The sequence below is a fragment of the Terrapene carolina genome, unplaced genomic scaffold (genome assembly GCF_002925995.2).
Source record: "Terrapene carolina triunguis isolate 2854851 unplaced genomic scaffold, T_m_triunguis-2.0 Scaffold85, whole genome shotgun sequence".
Classification (NCBI taxonomy): Eukaryota; Metazoa; Chordata; order Testudines; family Emydidae; genus Terrapene; species Terrapene triunguis.
The window spans coordinates 40,878,959-40,892,668 of NW_020664436.1; the positions used below are offsets into that span (position 1 = coordinate 40,878,959).

At 42.5% G+C, this 13,710-nt stretch overlaps 1 protein-coding gene across 3 annotated transcripts in view; it reads left to right on the plus strand.

Annotated features, from left to right (window-relative positions):
* The window catches only part of LRP11 (LDL receptor related protein 11), an 82,868-nt gene that overhangs the window by 14,287 nt on the left and 54,871 nt on the right, over window positions 1–13,710 (plus strand). For all 3 annotated transcript variants that reach the window (XM_024200294.3, XM_024200286.3, XM_024200279.3), the window contains exons 3-4: window positions 9,910–10,051; window positions 12,674–12,799. In XM_024200294.3, coding sequence (XP_024056062.2) covers window positions 9,910–10,051; window positions 12,674–12,799 — 268 coding nt within the window. The remainder of the gene's footprint in view (window positions 1–9,909; window positions 10,052–12,673; window positions 12,800–13,710) is intronic.

Consider the following 13,710-nt stretch of genomic DNA (forward strand, 5'->3'; position numbering starts at 1 on the left):
GGGGAGCTTTTGCACTTTCCCTTACCTGCTCAGGGTCCATCTTGCATTAGCAGGCCACTCTCACTCTTTCCTGCTGGAGCCTGCCCACTCCTAGCAGTCTCTGATCTCTTCCCCCCTGTAGCCACCTGCTGCCCTTTATAGGGAATTACTTGATCCCACTTGGGTGAGGCTCATCCTGTAATCAGGATTAGGTTAGCCCTAGGCTCTCCAGCCCATGGAGCAAACTATCCTGCTCCAGAATAAGAATAAGTAACATCAGGGAGATTAATTGCATGAGAAGAGAAAAGTGAATTTATCAATAAACCATGTTCTAAAGCAAGCATTAATTCTACAGTGCTACTGTCATTTGTGCTGAAAAACTCCTAAGGTCTTTTAGGTTATAAAAAATAATTGTAAATCGATAAAATGAAAGAATTCCACAGAATTTCTCTCCATTTTTATTAGTGTTCAGCATTCCTTACATTGGGCTCAGTACTGTAAAGTGCTCAGTGCCCCCCTTATCTACCATGTATACCCTCAACTCCCATGTTGAGCATGTCACACTTTGCAGAAGGTGCTCAGCACCCCAAGTCTGTTGACAAAAAAAGTTCTAGAACATTCATGGCGGTAACAATTAAGCATCATCATACAGTAGCAAATACTTAGTAACACTTTGAAATAGGCACATGCATGAAAGTTTAAGTCATGATCTACATGCATGGTTTTGGAAGATTTATACAGTAAGAGTTTTACTTCGAAAATGAACAAATCTGTGTAGTGTCCCACTGATTTCAGGGTAGACTGTAGAAGATCCACATGAGTGCAAGGGTCTACCCACGCAGAGCTACTTGCTCATTTGAGGCCTAAGTTTTCAACTAGTCCAAATATGGAAGAACCTCTTCATGTCTCAAAATTACTTAACCTTACTATTTTTTTCAATTATACAATTTTAAAAATGGAATATCACACTCTAGGGAATATGGTTACAATAAGATAACCGCATTTCTCTGGTGTGATAGATGCTTGTCTTCAGTTTGTGCTTCAGGAAGCACCTGGGACTTGTGGTTATCTTTAAATAGCCATGCGTTCTTCATTTGTATAAATTCATCATAGATTTTTAGATTACTGTTTTCTAAATACTGGAGTACATGTTACTGTGTCCATGGTTAGTATGTGGAATTGGTGAGTAGAAATTGGTGCAAATTAAAAAAGCCACTCCACATTTTATAGAAACTGTCATTTTGTACTTGTTTTTTTAATTATTGTTACATTCGTTTATAGGGTAACCGTCATTTCTGTATGCAGTTTAAATTAATATTAACTGTAAGATATCTTTTTAAATACATTTATGTTCCAATACCATTTATAAATATTTATTAATATTTATTTATTTCAAATGATCAGAAGTGCCTAGATGAAACATTGGGCACCTTATTCAATTTATAAAAGCATAAAAAAACTTCAGTTTAAATATTTAACACACATTAAGGAAAGCCCATTTTTGCAGTCACTACTGGTGAACTACCCTATACATAACATGCTAAAAAAATATTATTTAAATTACTAAAGAGTCATTGTGCCAAAAAATTTAGGTGAGTAAATATATACTGTAGATAAGAGGCCTGATTCTTAGTTACACCAGTGTCACTTTATACCTCTCTGGCGCGTTACGTGGACCTATATTTCCCTTTCTGTAGTGAAGTGATTTTTAAAATTTGCCATTTTTCTTTATTTACTGTTTTTACTATTGAAATTCCTTTAAATTTTAATGGCTTTTGAGTCCTTTTAAACATGGCAGGCATGAAGAATTGAATTTCAGTGACCATATGGGGGGGAGTTAGGCACACTACACTGTTAACTGGATTTGTGTGCATAAGCACTTGCCAAGATTACAATTCAGCCACAGCTATTCAAAAAACGTTTTAATTCATTCCTCAAATATTTGTCTTGCTCATCTAAATATGTTTTTTCCCCAGAACTATGTAATATTAGTTATTTTTGCTAGTTTTTGGTTAGTTTGTTAACTGTTAATGCTATATAAACAACAATTTCAGGGGTTTTGAACTAACATCTCTTTCTTTCTTGACATTGTTCTAATCATTTTCATTACAGCATTGCTGTACATATTGTTGACCATTTTCAGTCCAGGTTCTTTGAGGGTATGTCTACACAGCAGCTGGGAGTGTGCTTCGCAGCCCAGGAAGAGAGACTTGTGTTAGCTCTGCTTGAGCTAGCACACTAGAAATAGCAGTGTGGATGTTATGGCATGGACAGCAGCAGGCATAGGCTAGCTGCCTGAGTCCAAGAACACCTGACCCTCTGAGTCTGAGCTTGGGTGGCTAGCCCAAGCTGCCACCCGCTATTTTTAGCACATGAGCTTGAGCAGAGCTTGTGTGGGTCTGTCTACCTGGGTTAGGAAGCTCACTCCCAGCTGCTGTGTAGACATACCCTTAAGAGCTGGTCTACTTGGGGAAATTGACTGGAATTTGCTATTGTGGAATAGGCTGTTCTGCAATAGCTGTTCCAGAATAGAAGTAATTTTATTCCAGAATAATTACTCTGCTTTGGAAGCCCAGTAATTATTAGGGAGTACAAGTGACTTTTGATCAAGAATAGTATCCCCATTGGTTTTCTCCTGTTGACAATACCTAATGCAAATGCAACAAATTGGTTATCGTATGGTTATTGGATGATGTCCTGTATTACAGTGTTTAAACAAAATAAGTAGCTTCAGCTATAAGTGCAAGAGCAAAACAAGCAGTGACTGGAGACAGCAAATCTACATGTACTATTTTGTCTAGACACTATACCTGGCAACCCATTCTGCACACTTGCTGAGCCTCTCTGATCTTTACCTTGTTCCTTAATTACCTTGTTCCCAGATACCCTATTGTGCCATCAAAGTTTCCATGGACCACTACATTTATGTCTTGCCCTGGTCCTTTTGCTGGTCTGTCTCAGTTCCCATCCCACCACAAGTACTTTCCTGCACATTTTTTGCCCCACCTTTCAGTGTTATGTGCCATAATCCCTCTGCCCTAATGGCCAGGGCCGGCTCTAGGTTTTTTGCCGCCCCAAGCAAAAAAAATTTTGGCTGCCCCCCGTCCCAGCCCTGGGCTCCTCGCCGCACCCCCTGCCACCCAAACCCTGGGCTCTTACCCACCATCCGCACCCCCCTGCCGTCCCAGCCCTGGGCTCCCCCACCCCCCACCATTGCCCCCCACACACCTCCTGATGCCCCAGCCCTGGGCTCCCCCCCCCCCACCTGCACCCTCTTTCCGCCGCAGCCCTGGGTCACTGGTAACTCGCTCCCATATTATAAGACTGTCTGCCATAAATGAGGAAAAGTTGAGGTGCCTGTATTATTCTTTTGTTCCACTCTTTCTTTCTATGGGGAATTTGCCAATGCAAACTGTCTTCGTTTTAAACAAACAAACAAAAAGGCAATGGCTGTTGAAAATAGCAATTCCAATCCTAATAACCACTGGGAAGCATTTCTTGCTCAATTTTATCCTACTTTTTCTACAGCAAATTACAGTGGATTAGTATATTTGATTTGGGAGAAATGAAGTAACAGCTGCCCAAACTGAGCTTGAGCACTCCTGAATTTTGAGGTGTTCAAATCTGGAAGGCAGGTGCTGGGGAGGGGGGGAAGGGGCTGTGGCTCCTCAGGGGAGCATGGCAGCATGTATGCAGCAGCTGGTCTGAGTGGCACGATAAGGGGGCTGGGGGGTTGGAGAAGGGGTAGGGGGTTACAGGGGGGCAGTCAAGGGACAGGGAGCAGGGGGGGTTGGATGGGGTGGAGGTTCGGGGGGGAAGTCGGGCAGGGAGAAGGGGGGTAGATGGGTCAGGGGTTCGGGGGGGCACTCAGGGGACAGGCAGCAGTTGGATAGGCATGGGAGTCCCAGGGAGTTTGTCAGGGGACAGGTGGGGGGGTCTCAGGAGGGGGCAGTTGGGGACAAGGAGAGGGGAGGCTTAGATAGGGGGTGGGGTCCCGGAAGGGGGCAATCAGGGGACAAGGACCAGTGGGGCTTAGATAGGGGGTGGGGTCCTGGGGGGCAGTTGGGGCAGGGGTCCCAGGAGGGGGTGATCAGGGGACAGGGAACAGGGGGGTTGGATGGGTTGGGGTTTCTGTGGGGGGCAGTCGGAGGGAGTGGATGGTGGCAGGGTGGGGCTACCCTCCCTCCCCGTGGAGTGTTCTATTTTTTGAATGTTAAAATATGGTATCCCTACCCTTCCCAGTGCAGCTCACCATTCAAAGCAGGCTGTAGCATGAGGTCTCAGCTTCCTCACTCCCTCCCCCTCTTTCCTGTTGGTAGTGGCCAAGGGAATGCTGGGAAATGTAGTTCTTTCCCTGCTCCAGGGCTGGCTCTATAGGCAGGGAGCTAACCAAGGAACTACAGCTCCCAGGGCCCCCTGTTGGTTCTCAGCTCCCATGCTGGATCCCTGCCGCCCCTGACAAATGGGCTGCCCCAAGCATGTGCTTGCTTTGCTGGTGCCTAGAGCCGCCCCTGCTAATGGCCCTTTCTGGCACTCTGTGTCATCTGTGTCTAGCCCACTCTAAAACTCTGGTTCTCCTTCCTATTTCCAACCTGATAACTCCAGTACTTTGCCTCTGAGTACATCTACACTTAGGTGTGGAGGTGTAATTTCCAGCTCAGGTAGACATACCCATGCTAGCTCTGATCGAGCTAGTGCACTAAACATAGAAGTGTAGCTGCAGCAAGGCAGTTCTGAAGGATGAGCTAGCCACTCCGAGTGCAACTCTGCCAGAGAACTTGGGGAGGCTAACTTGTGCCACCACAACTATACTTCTATGTTTAGTGCACTAGCTCGATCAGAGCTGGCATGGGTATGTCTAACTGAGCTGGAAATCACACCTCCAGCTCAAAGTATAGACATACCCGTAGTTTCCTAAAGCAGCTCCAGAGTGCTCTCTCAGCTTCCACTGGCTCTCCAGCATCCTCTATCTCAATTTTCTTTGGCTCCATCCATGTTTCAAATATTGCCAAGTCAGAGGTCCTAAGTATCACACAGTTGCAATATGTAGTGTAGACAGGATTTTAAACATGTTCCCTAACTCAGTTAAAGCCCTGGGGTTAAGATTAAGGTTCCTTTTCCACTACAAATTGCACTTGTGTTATACATGTATTAGGAGACATGTTCAAGGCTTAGTCTGGTTACAGAACTTAGGTAAACATCCTTTCTACCTACAAATTGCAATGAGATTCCACTGCTGGATCCTCATTTGGATTGAAGCCTTAGAGATTATTTTTTAAAATACATTATTTATCATTTTATATTAACGTACACTTTGGAGCATTAATAATAATTGAAGTACAAAGGATCAGACTCAGGGGTAGCAGATCTGCAGAGATTTCAGGTCAGGGGATGTATGTGCAAAGGTGGTGTAAAGCTCACATTTGCACTCCCCTGGTGCTGCCTATGTTCAGGGCAAGACCCTCAGCGCAGAGATACACCAGCTGCAAATGGCCCCAAGAGGCTAATCCACAGCCAATGATCAATATGATGCACGGATGTCCCAGCAACCCTTCTTTATCTCTGATCACATCTCCTTTTCCTCTTTAGAGAAGGGGAGCATCTATATCATATTTGTACCACTGGAGGATGCCCCTTGTATTGAGTAACTTTACTGTAATTTATAACTAGATGTGAATAGAATCTCCTGTATAATAACTGTGGTGTTTTCCTGAGACAGACTGACAGATTGTGGGCTTTGGAGGAGGCTTGGCAAGTGTTTAATCATTCTTAGATTATGGTTCCAAGGCTGCAGACACTTACTGGTCAAACAAATGAATCAAATAAGGGAAAACTATTTGTTAAATACAGTGGAATCTGGATTTTATGAAACCCAGTCTAACTAATGACCAGTAATACAAACCACAAAATAAATCACATAAAAAAAGTGATGTTGATGAAGAACTAGTCGACACCCTTTCACATTCTGATGCCTTCAGTGTATTGGAAATCACTTTGAAGTGATTTGAAGCATGAGAAGAAAGTAATGCAGTGCACCATACTGCAACTTATGCACAATACCAGCTGTCATTTTGAAGTGTTCGATTTTTTTGAGCTTTTTGATTTTATAAACTCTTCAATCCCAAATTAGTTTGTAAAGTAGGGTGGAAAGGGCTATAATTTAATCTCTTCCTCTCCACAAAAATGAATTCTCTTTGTTAATGTCCTGTGACAGACCCAGACCAGTGGGGTACAGGAGTCTGGTAGACGGCAAATATACTGGTCACTGGATGAGTAGTTTTCTGTTCCCTGAGTGACCAGAGCAGGGGCTGTACTAGAGTAATCAGGAACCTGCTAGAACCAGTTAAGGCAGGTAGGCTAATTAGGACACCTGGAGCCAATTAAGAAGAAGCTTCTAGAATCAATTAAGGCAGGCTAATCAGGGCACCTGGGTTTTAAAAAGGAGCTCATTTCAGTTTGTGGTGTGAGTGTGAGGAGTTGGGAGCAAGAGGTGCAAGGAGTTGAGAGTGTGCTGTTGGAGGACTGAGGAGCACAAGCGTTATCAGACACCAGGAGGAAGGTCCTGTGGTGAGAATAAAGAAGGTGTTTGGAGGAGGCCATGGGGAAGTAGCCCAGGGAGTTGTAGCTGTCATGCAGCTATTACAGGAGGCACTATAGACAGCTGCAGTCCACAGGGCCCTGGGCTGGAACCTGGAGTAGAGGGCGGGCCTGGGTTCACCCCAAACCTCCCAATTGACCTGGACTGTGGGTTCTTCCAGAGGGGAAGGTCTCTGGGCTGTTCCCCAACCCACATGGTGAATCTCTGCGGCAAGAAAATCTGCCAATAAGTGCAGGACCCACCAAGATAGAGGAGGAACTTTGTCACAGTCCTCTTGAGAAAAAAGAGAGCACTTCCAAAATGACACTTTCAATATTTTGAAAATCTCAACCCAGCAGGAGATGCATCAACAAACAATGCAGGGTACTAGTATGTTCTCATTGCATGATTTTGCTGTTCTCGTGAGTGAAACAAGCAGGCTCCTGAAATTTAAAAGAATCTTCAGGGAGTTGATGGCTCAAAGAATTTGTAATAGGAGCCTAGAGCCTTTCACCGGTTGGTCACCAGTGTGAATTTAGCCCAGGACAGTAATGAACAAAAGTCATTCATCTGATGAGTCTCTTTGTGAATGAGTTGGTAGCTTCCGTGTAGCTCCCGGGGCAGTAGATGTCCACATCACAAAATGCACTGTCTGAGTTGGTGGTAACTGGTGTCTTTGTTGGTAGTCTTAACAGAATATAAGGACTGAACCAGCATGAAAATAAAACTGTCCTTAGAGTTGCCTCCTCTATTCATGAGGGTTGTGAAGGGAGGAGGGAAACTTGTACTGCTTCTGCTCTAGCTGTACATGTTCAGAAAGAAATAAAAAGATCTCCAAGGTTATAAGTGAGACTGGTCATGCATGTGAGACCTGCAGAATTGGGCCTGTGCTTTCAGTACTATTTTTGCCCTACTTCTTCAAAACAAGCCCACTCGTTCGTAATGTAGCATTGTTAGAAAAAATGAGCCTAAAGAGAAAGTCTAGCAGAATTCTAGGATCACACAAATATAGGCCAATTTTACAAAGACAGAAAACTGAGTTCTAATGGGATAAAACATTTTTGAGTAGCATGAGTGCATTACCTGATGGAAATTTCAAGGGAGTTATGAAAGTCATTAGATCATCAGTGGTACAAATTTCATATCCTAGTGAAAACCGCTGTTCATTCTTTAAGCTGCTGCCTCTTGCCAAATTGCACTTTACTAACAGCTACTTTCTGAAGCCAATATGAGCTGTTTAAATTGCTGTTACTGTACATATTGTTCCTCAGAGAGTAGTCAGATTATCACACCCACACTGCATTTGGACACAAGACAAAAGAATAGGTTTTTTTACTTTGGTGAATGGTGCTAAATACATTTGAAAAAAAGGTGGTAGTTCTGAATTTTTTTTAATTGTCTGTAAAACAAAATTTAAGAATATTTAGAAACCCAGGAAAATCTTAGGAAGTTTTAAATAATATGTTCTCTCAATACAACACAAATTTGTGAATCAAATGGTATTTCCTCCCAACATAATTCAGTGTTTCAATTATTAGAAAAGTAGTTTCACAGTGTGAGGAGGAAAGCTATATGAATATTTTGTCTTTTTACCATCAAAATTATTGGGCTTGTAGAAATATATATATATATATATATATACACACACACAGAGATTACTTTAATATTTAATATATTGACTTACTATAGGTGGGGTAGGTAGCACTTCCTACTATTCAAGTTGCTCCACACTTTCCATTATTAAATGCTTTTTTCAGTTGCTCATACCCTCACCAAACTTTAACAGTTTGGGCTGACAGTTTTCATACCAGATGCTGCCTCAGACTGAATCTTTATGGAATAAAGCTGTAAAGAATAAAGCCAATTTTGATTCATAAAATCAGCCATTAGGTTTATGAGGTTTTCACCTGCCAGCATCGCCTGCTGGATATACATGATGGCAGGTGATGCTGGAATGTATATCACCTGCTGGATATACACTTCTACCCCGATATAACACGACCTGATATAACACGAATTCGGATATAATGCGGTAAAGCAGCACTCTGGGGGGCGGGGCTATGCGCTCCGGCAGATCAGCGCATCAGCATGTCTGGCTCCGATATGCTGCTCTGAGTGGCGTGTTAAGGGTGCCGGGCTGGGGCTGAGGGGTTGGATAAGGGGCAGAGGGTCTTGGGGGACGGTCAGGGAACAGGGAGCAGGGGGGATTGGATGGTTCGGAGGTTCTGGGGGCAGGGTGGTCAGGGGATGGGGAACGGGGGCATTGGATAGGGCGTGGGAGTCCTGGGGGTGATTAGGGATGGGGGGGGTCTCTGAAGGGGGTGGTCAGGGGACAAGGAGCAGGGGGCCTTATATGGGGGTGGGGTCTTGGGAGGGGTTGTTAGGGGCAGGAGGTCTCTGGAGTGGGTAATCGGGACAAGGAACGGGGGGGTTGGATGGGTCAGGGGTTCTGAGAGGTCAGTCGGGGCGGGAAGTAGATGGGAGTCGGATAGGGGGTGGGGCCAGGCTGTTTGGGGAGGCACAACATACTGCATACACCGTGTTCTAACAAAAATGATTTGCTGACTATTAACGGAAATGGTCGAGCCCAAAGCAAGTTCGATATAACGCGGTTTCACCTATAACGCGGTAAGATTTTTGGCTCCCGAGGACTGCGTTATATCGGGGTAGAGGTGTACATTGAGATATGAGCTTACTTCCCTTGGAAGTTTGGATAGCCTCTCTAGACTCAGAAAAACTTTCTTTTAGGTGTAGTGAGGCTGATGTGACTCCATATTGTGAGATAAACCTAGGCTACAGGCGAAATGTGGGGAACCTCTTTCTAAAGCACAGACTAGCAGCATTGTGAAATGTTACCAAGCTATTTAAATACTCTGTCCATCACTTACATGAAAACCCAGTTTTCTAGCCAAATTGTTGCTACATATTTTTTACAATTGAAGAATGAAGTAAAATAAGCTTTCAAATTGGATTTCACCCATCATCCCCAGTAGATATTGTAGACGATCACATATCCTGTTTGTTCTCTTAATATCTACAGCTGCAGCACCTGATAATTGAGCACAGAGAATTATTACTAAGACCAGCGCATGAAAGCTAAACATTTTGTATTTTCAAGTAGAAGGCATCAAAAGATCTAAATGTTATGAAATGATATCTACGTTTGATTGATGTGGTCTGACATGAAAGAGAAATATTTTATCTCCTTGAGAAGCAGCGTACAAAAGTGTTTCCACTATTTGTAGAAATGTATGACTGGTCCAATTTTGTTAATGTGTCTATGTCAGTTAATGGTAAAGTAGCCAGGATTAGAATTTCAAAAATGAACTTTCTGACTCTTCTCTTTTTATCAGGTACCACAGCCAGGAACATTAAAGCTCTCTCACTTGCAAGAAGGTGTATACATTTTCCAACTGACTGTGACAGACACTGCTGGTCAAAAGAGCTCAGATAATATCTCTGTGACTGTTCTTCCAATGGTTCACTCTGCATTAGGTGAGAAAATGGTTGAAATTACAGTTTGTGTGACTGCTGCAGTGTGGCATACCTAAAAAGTCTCTTGGGGTAGATGGGAATGCAGCAGTATATCATAATGTTATTTTGTATTTAATAATAGCTTTCTTCCTTTTGTATTCCTATTTCAAATGGGGAAGGGGTTAAAAACACTTTTGGAAGAGGGAAGGAAAACCATCTCTCTCTCTCTCTCAGGTATATCTCTCTATATTATATAATCTCATAGAACTGGAAGGGACCCCAAAAGGTCATCGAGCCCAGCCCCCTGCCTTCACTAGCATGACCAAGTACTGATTTTGCCCCAGATCCCTAAGTGGTCCTCTCAAGGACTGAACTCACAACCCTGGGTTTAGCAGGCCAATGCTCAAACCACTGAGCTATCCCTCCGCAACACAGCTGTTCATGTGTTTGAATAATTAATCACTTTATTGCAGATGAACATGCAGGGTGGAACTTTGGAATTACCATATGTATCAGGCATGTTATGATGGTCTATTGTACATTCAATGCAGGATCAATACAACATGGCAGGGCATATGCTGTTGTGAAAGACCACTAAAGAAGCAATTAATAAGTGTAAGATCCACAGACCAATGATGATAAAAATTTCTTTGTGAATTTTTATTCAAAGTAAAGCAGGTTTGGATTGTTTCTTTTTTTTTAATGTTTTTAAACTTTCTTCTGAAATGTTTACAGCCCAGTTATTGCAACATTGTGCTAGTGCATGAATGGAAACTGAAATTGGCTAGAAAGTAACTATGTATTTTCAAGTTCTGAAACCGAGACTGGGGGGGAAGGCAAGCAGCATGAATGATGAGAGGAACTTCAATCCTTGAAGTTCTCAGTTTTAGTAATAGGGTCTTTCTACATTAAGGAAATTCGCATCTGTGTAACTATGATTAATGTGCAAAGCGGGGCTTACATTGGTAGAGCATACTTTGAAATGTTACCAGATTAAGCTGCACCAGTGCAGCACTTCTCCTTTAGGTGTTTGCACTAATGTTAATAAATGGATGAGCAGAAGAGTAGAAAAGAACCAATTAATAACTTGTATGCTCCAAAATTTAATTATATAAATGTATTCAGGAATTTTCTTTAGAGGGTGTTTTTTCAGAGGGGATGAGGTTTCCTTTTAAATGTTTCCCACAAATGTTTGCAACCCAAATGATATTGATGTGGTTACACTAGTACAGATTTCCTTAATGCAGACAGGGCCTATGGTGTTTTTAGCACTAACCATTATAAACTGTGTTTTTCCAAGTATGGTTTTAAGCTGGCAGTGTACATTCATGCCATACCTTAACTGTAGTTATTGTTATGGAGTACAGCAGTGTACTAATTTGAGTTGCTCCCGCACACTGGTTTGCTCTTACAGTCTTATCCAAACGCCAGAGTTGATAGCATTTTACAAACCAAAGAAACATGTTGGCATTGGGAGAGCTGCTGCAAAAGTGATTTGTAAACACTTGATAATTACAAGGTCAAAATGTGTTGCAGGAAAGCCTTTAATATTTAACAGCAGTGCTGAGGTGTCCAGAGATAGACATTCTCATTACCAGAGAAATCTAAATATTAGGGAAGGCAGCAATCCAGTTCTTTCCCATTAAGGTCATTTGCAAGTATGTTCGCTCAATGCTACTCATGTACATGCTACATTTGAAATTACTGGGGCTACTCATATGAATAAAGGATGCAGGATCATGTCCTTCATTTGTCCTTTGATCAGTTTTGACAAAATACAACACAAAGAAGGAAGGCACACAGCTCTAAAAACAAAATTAGTATGTATGTGTGTGCACACGTAAAATAACATACACTCACAGACAGGAAATAAATATCTAACTATGAAATGGTGTGTACGGCAAATGGAATTAAAGCCCCATCATTCAAAATGTTCCTGGTTATTTGACTTTAGGACCTGTCCTGGGTTTTTTTAACCCAAGCCAGACTCCCTACTGATAGTCTGGGCTAGTGCTCCAGGAAGCGTGGTATTTGCTGCTCTGGAATTTTGTAGAAACCAAACTGCTTCCCACCATTAAGAGCTGCTGTGCAGAGCCCACAGGAAAGAAGCCAACTACTGACTTCTCCCTACTGGAGCCAATATTGTGCTCCCTCTGCTGTTTGAGTGCAGGGTAAAACTTCCTTCTTCCTTGAATAGCAGCAGCACTATCTAGCCCCCAACCTGGCTCTGTTTTTCTTAATTAGAGAGTTTCCCAAACTCACTCACTGAAAGGAGCAGAAGTGCAGAGCCGAGTAAAAAAAGTCGGGGAGGGAGGGGTATCTTGATCTCCCTCAGTACAGGGGCTATGTTTACGCAGAGTTTGAAGTGTTGCAGACCTCTTGGCAGCTACAACCCCCAGCTCCCAAACTCCTGCTATAGAAAAGCTACCAAAATAGTGAAGAGGGTACAGGGTCTGACTCTTCTTTATAGCTCCTGTGTCAACATAGTGTGAAACAGCTGCTTCGTTCTAGTCTTTCTGCAGCATTTTATTTTACATGTTGTCTTTCTTGGGCTTTATAACATTAAAATATTAATACCTCTTTAGATTTAGTATCCAGTATTTGGGCTTCCCTTCTTGTAATTTGAGAATTGTTCTACCACAGGCTGTACTGGAGTTTGTTCTCGCTACCAGTTTATCTGTGATGATGGCTGCTGCATTGACATCACCTTTGCTTGCGATGGAGTGGAACAATGCCCGGATGGATCTGATGAAGCTTTCTGTCAGAACTGTGAGTGCATAGTACACTGTTTTTTGTCTTGGAAGCAATGGCTGGGGGGTTCTGACAAGAAATGCAGTAATGTGCTCTCTCAGTGCACAGTTAATTCTCTCTAATCAGAATAGTTCTTTAGAGCCTTTAATTGAAAACAGCAGGTATACAGGGTACCTGTCCTCTTATTAGGTGTTCAAAAATGACCTGAAATGTTTTTTTAAATCACTTTAGAACTGTTGGAGATTCCAGAGTAACAGATATTAAATAGTTCTCAACAAAGCATTTGAAAGATCAGTTCTTTCTTCACTTTTGTTCCAAAGCCAGGGTTCTTATTTTCATCTGAAGGAATAGCTGAGAGGTTGAACATCTAATGCAGAGTACACATCACAAAAGTTGTACACCTTTCAAAAATTCAAAATGTTGGGATGTTTAAAAAGGATCTGTTATGGGATCCAGCCAATTCCCACTGCCTTGTTATCTTGCATCCCCCAACCCAGTTTACACCACTCACACAACTTTGACTTTATGCCCTTCTTTTGTTCTACAGTGGGAATATGCTGTAAGATGCTCTCTCTTCTTGATATGGTACATTGTTTATTAGGAGTGTAGTTAAGATTTAGAAAGGAATATAGCCCCAGGGTACATTAAATTGTCAGTTCTATCCACTCTCAGTTTTATGTAGTGGTGGTGGAGAGTGTTTTTATGAATTGAATTGCAATGATTGCACCTTCCCAACACATGGGTAACTGAAGGAAGGCTGGTCCAGTAGTTAGATGCTAACCTGGGATTCTGGAGACATGGGTGCAAGTCACTTAATTTCCCAGTGCCTCAGTTCCCCATCTGTAAAATGGGGATAGTACTAGTGTGGAGCTCAGATACTGTTGTAATTGGGGGCATATAAGTACCTAAGGGTATGTCTACACTACGAG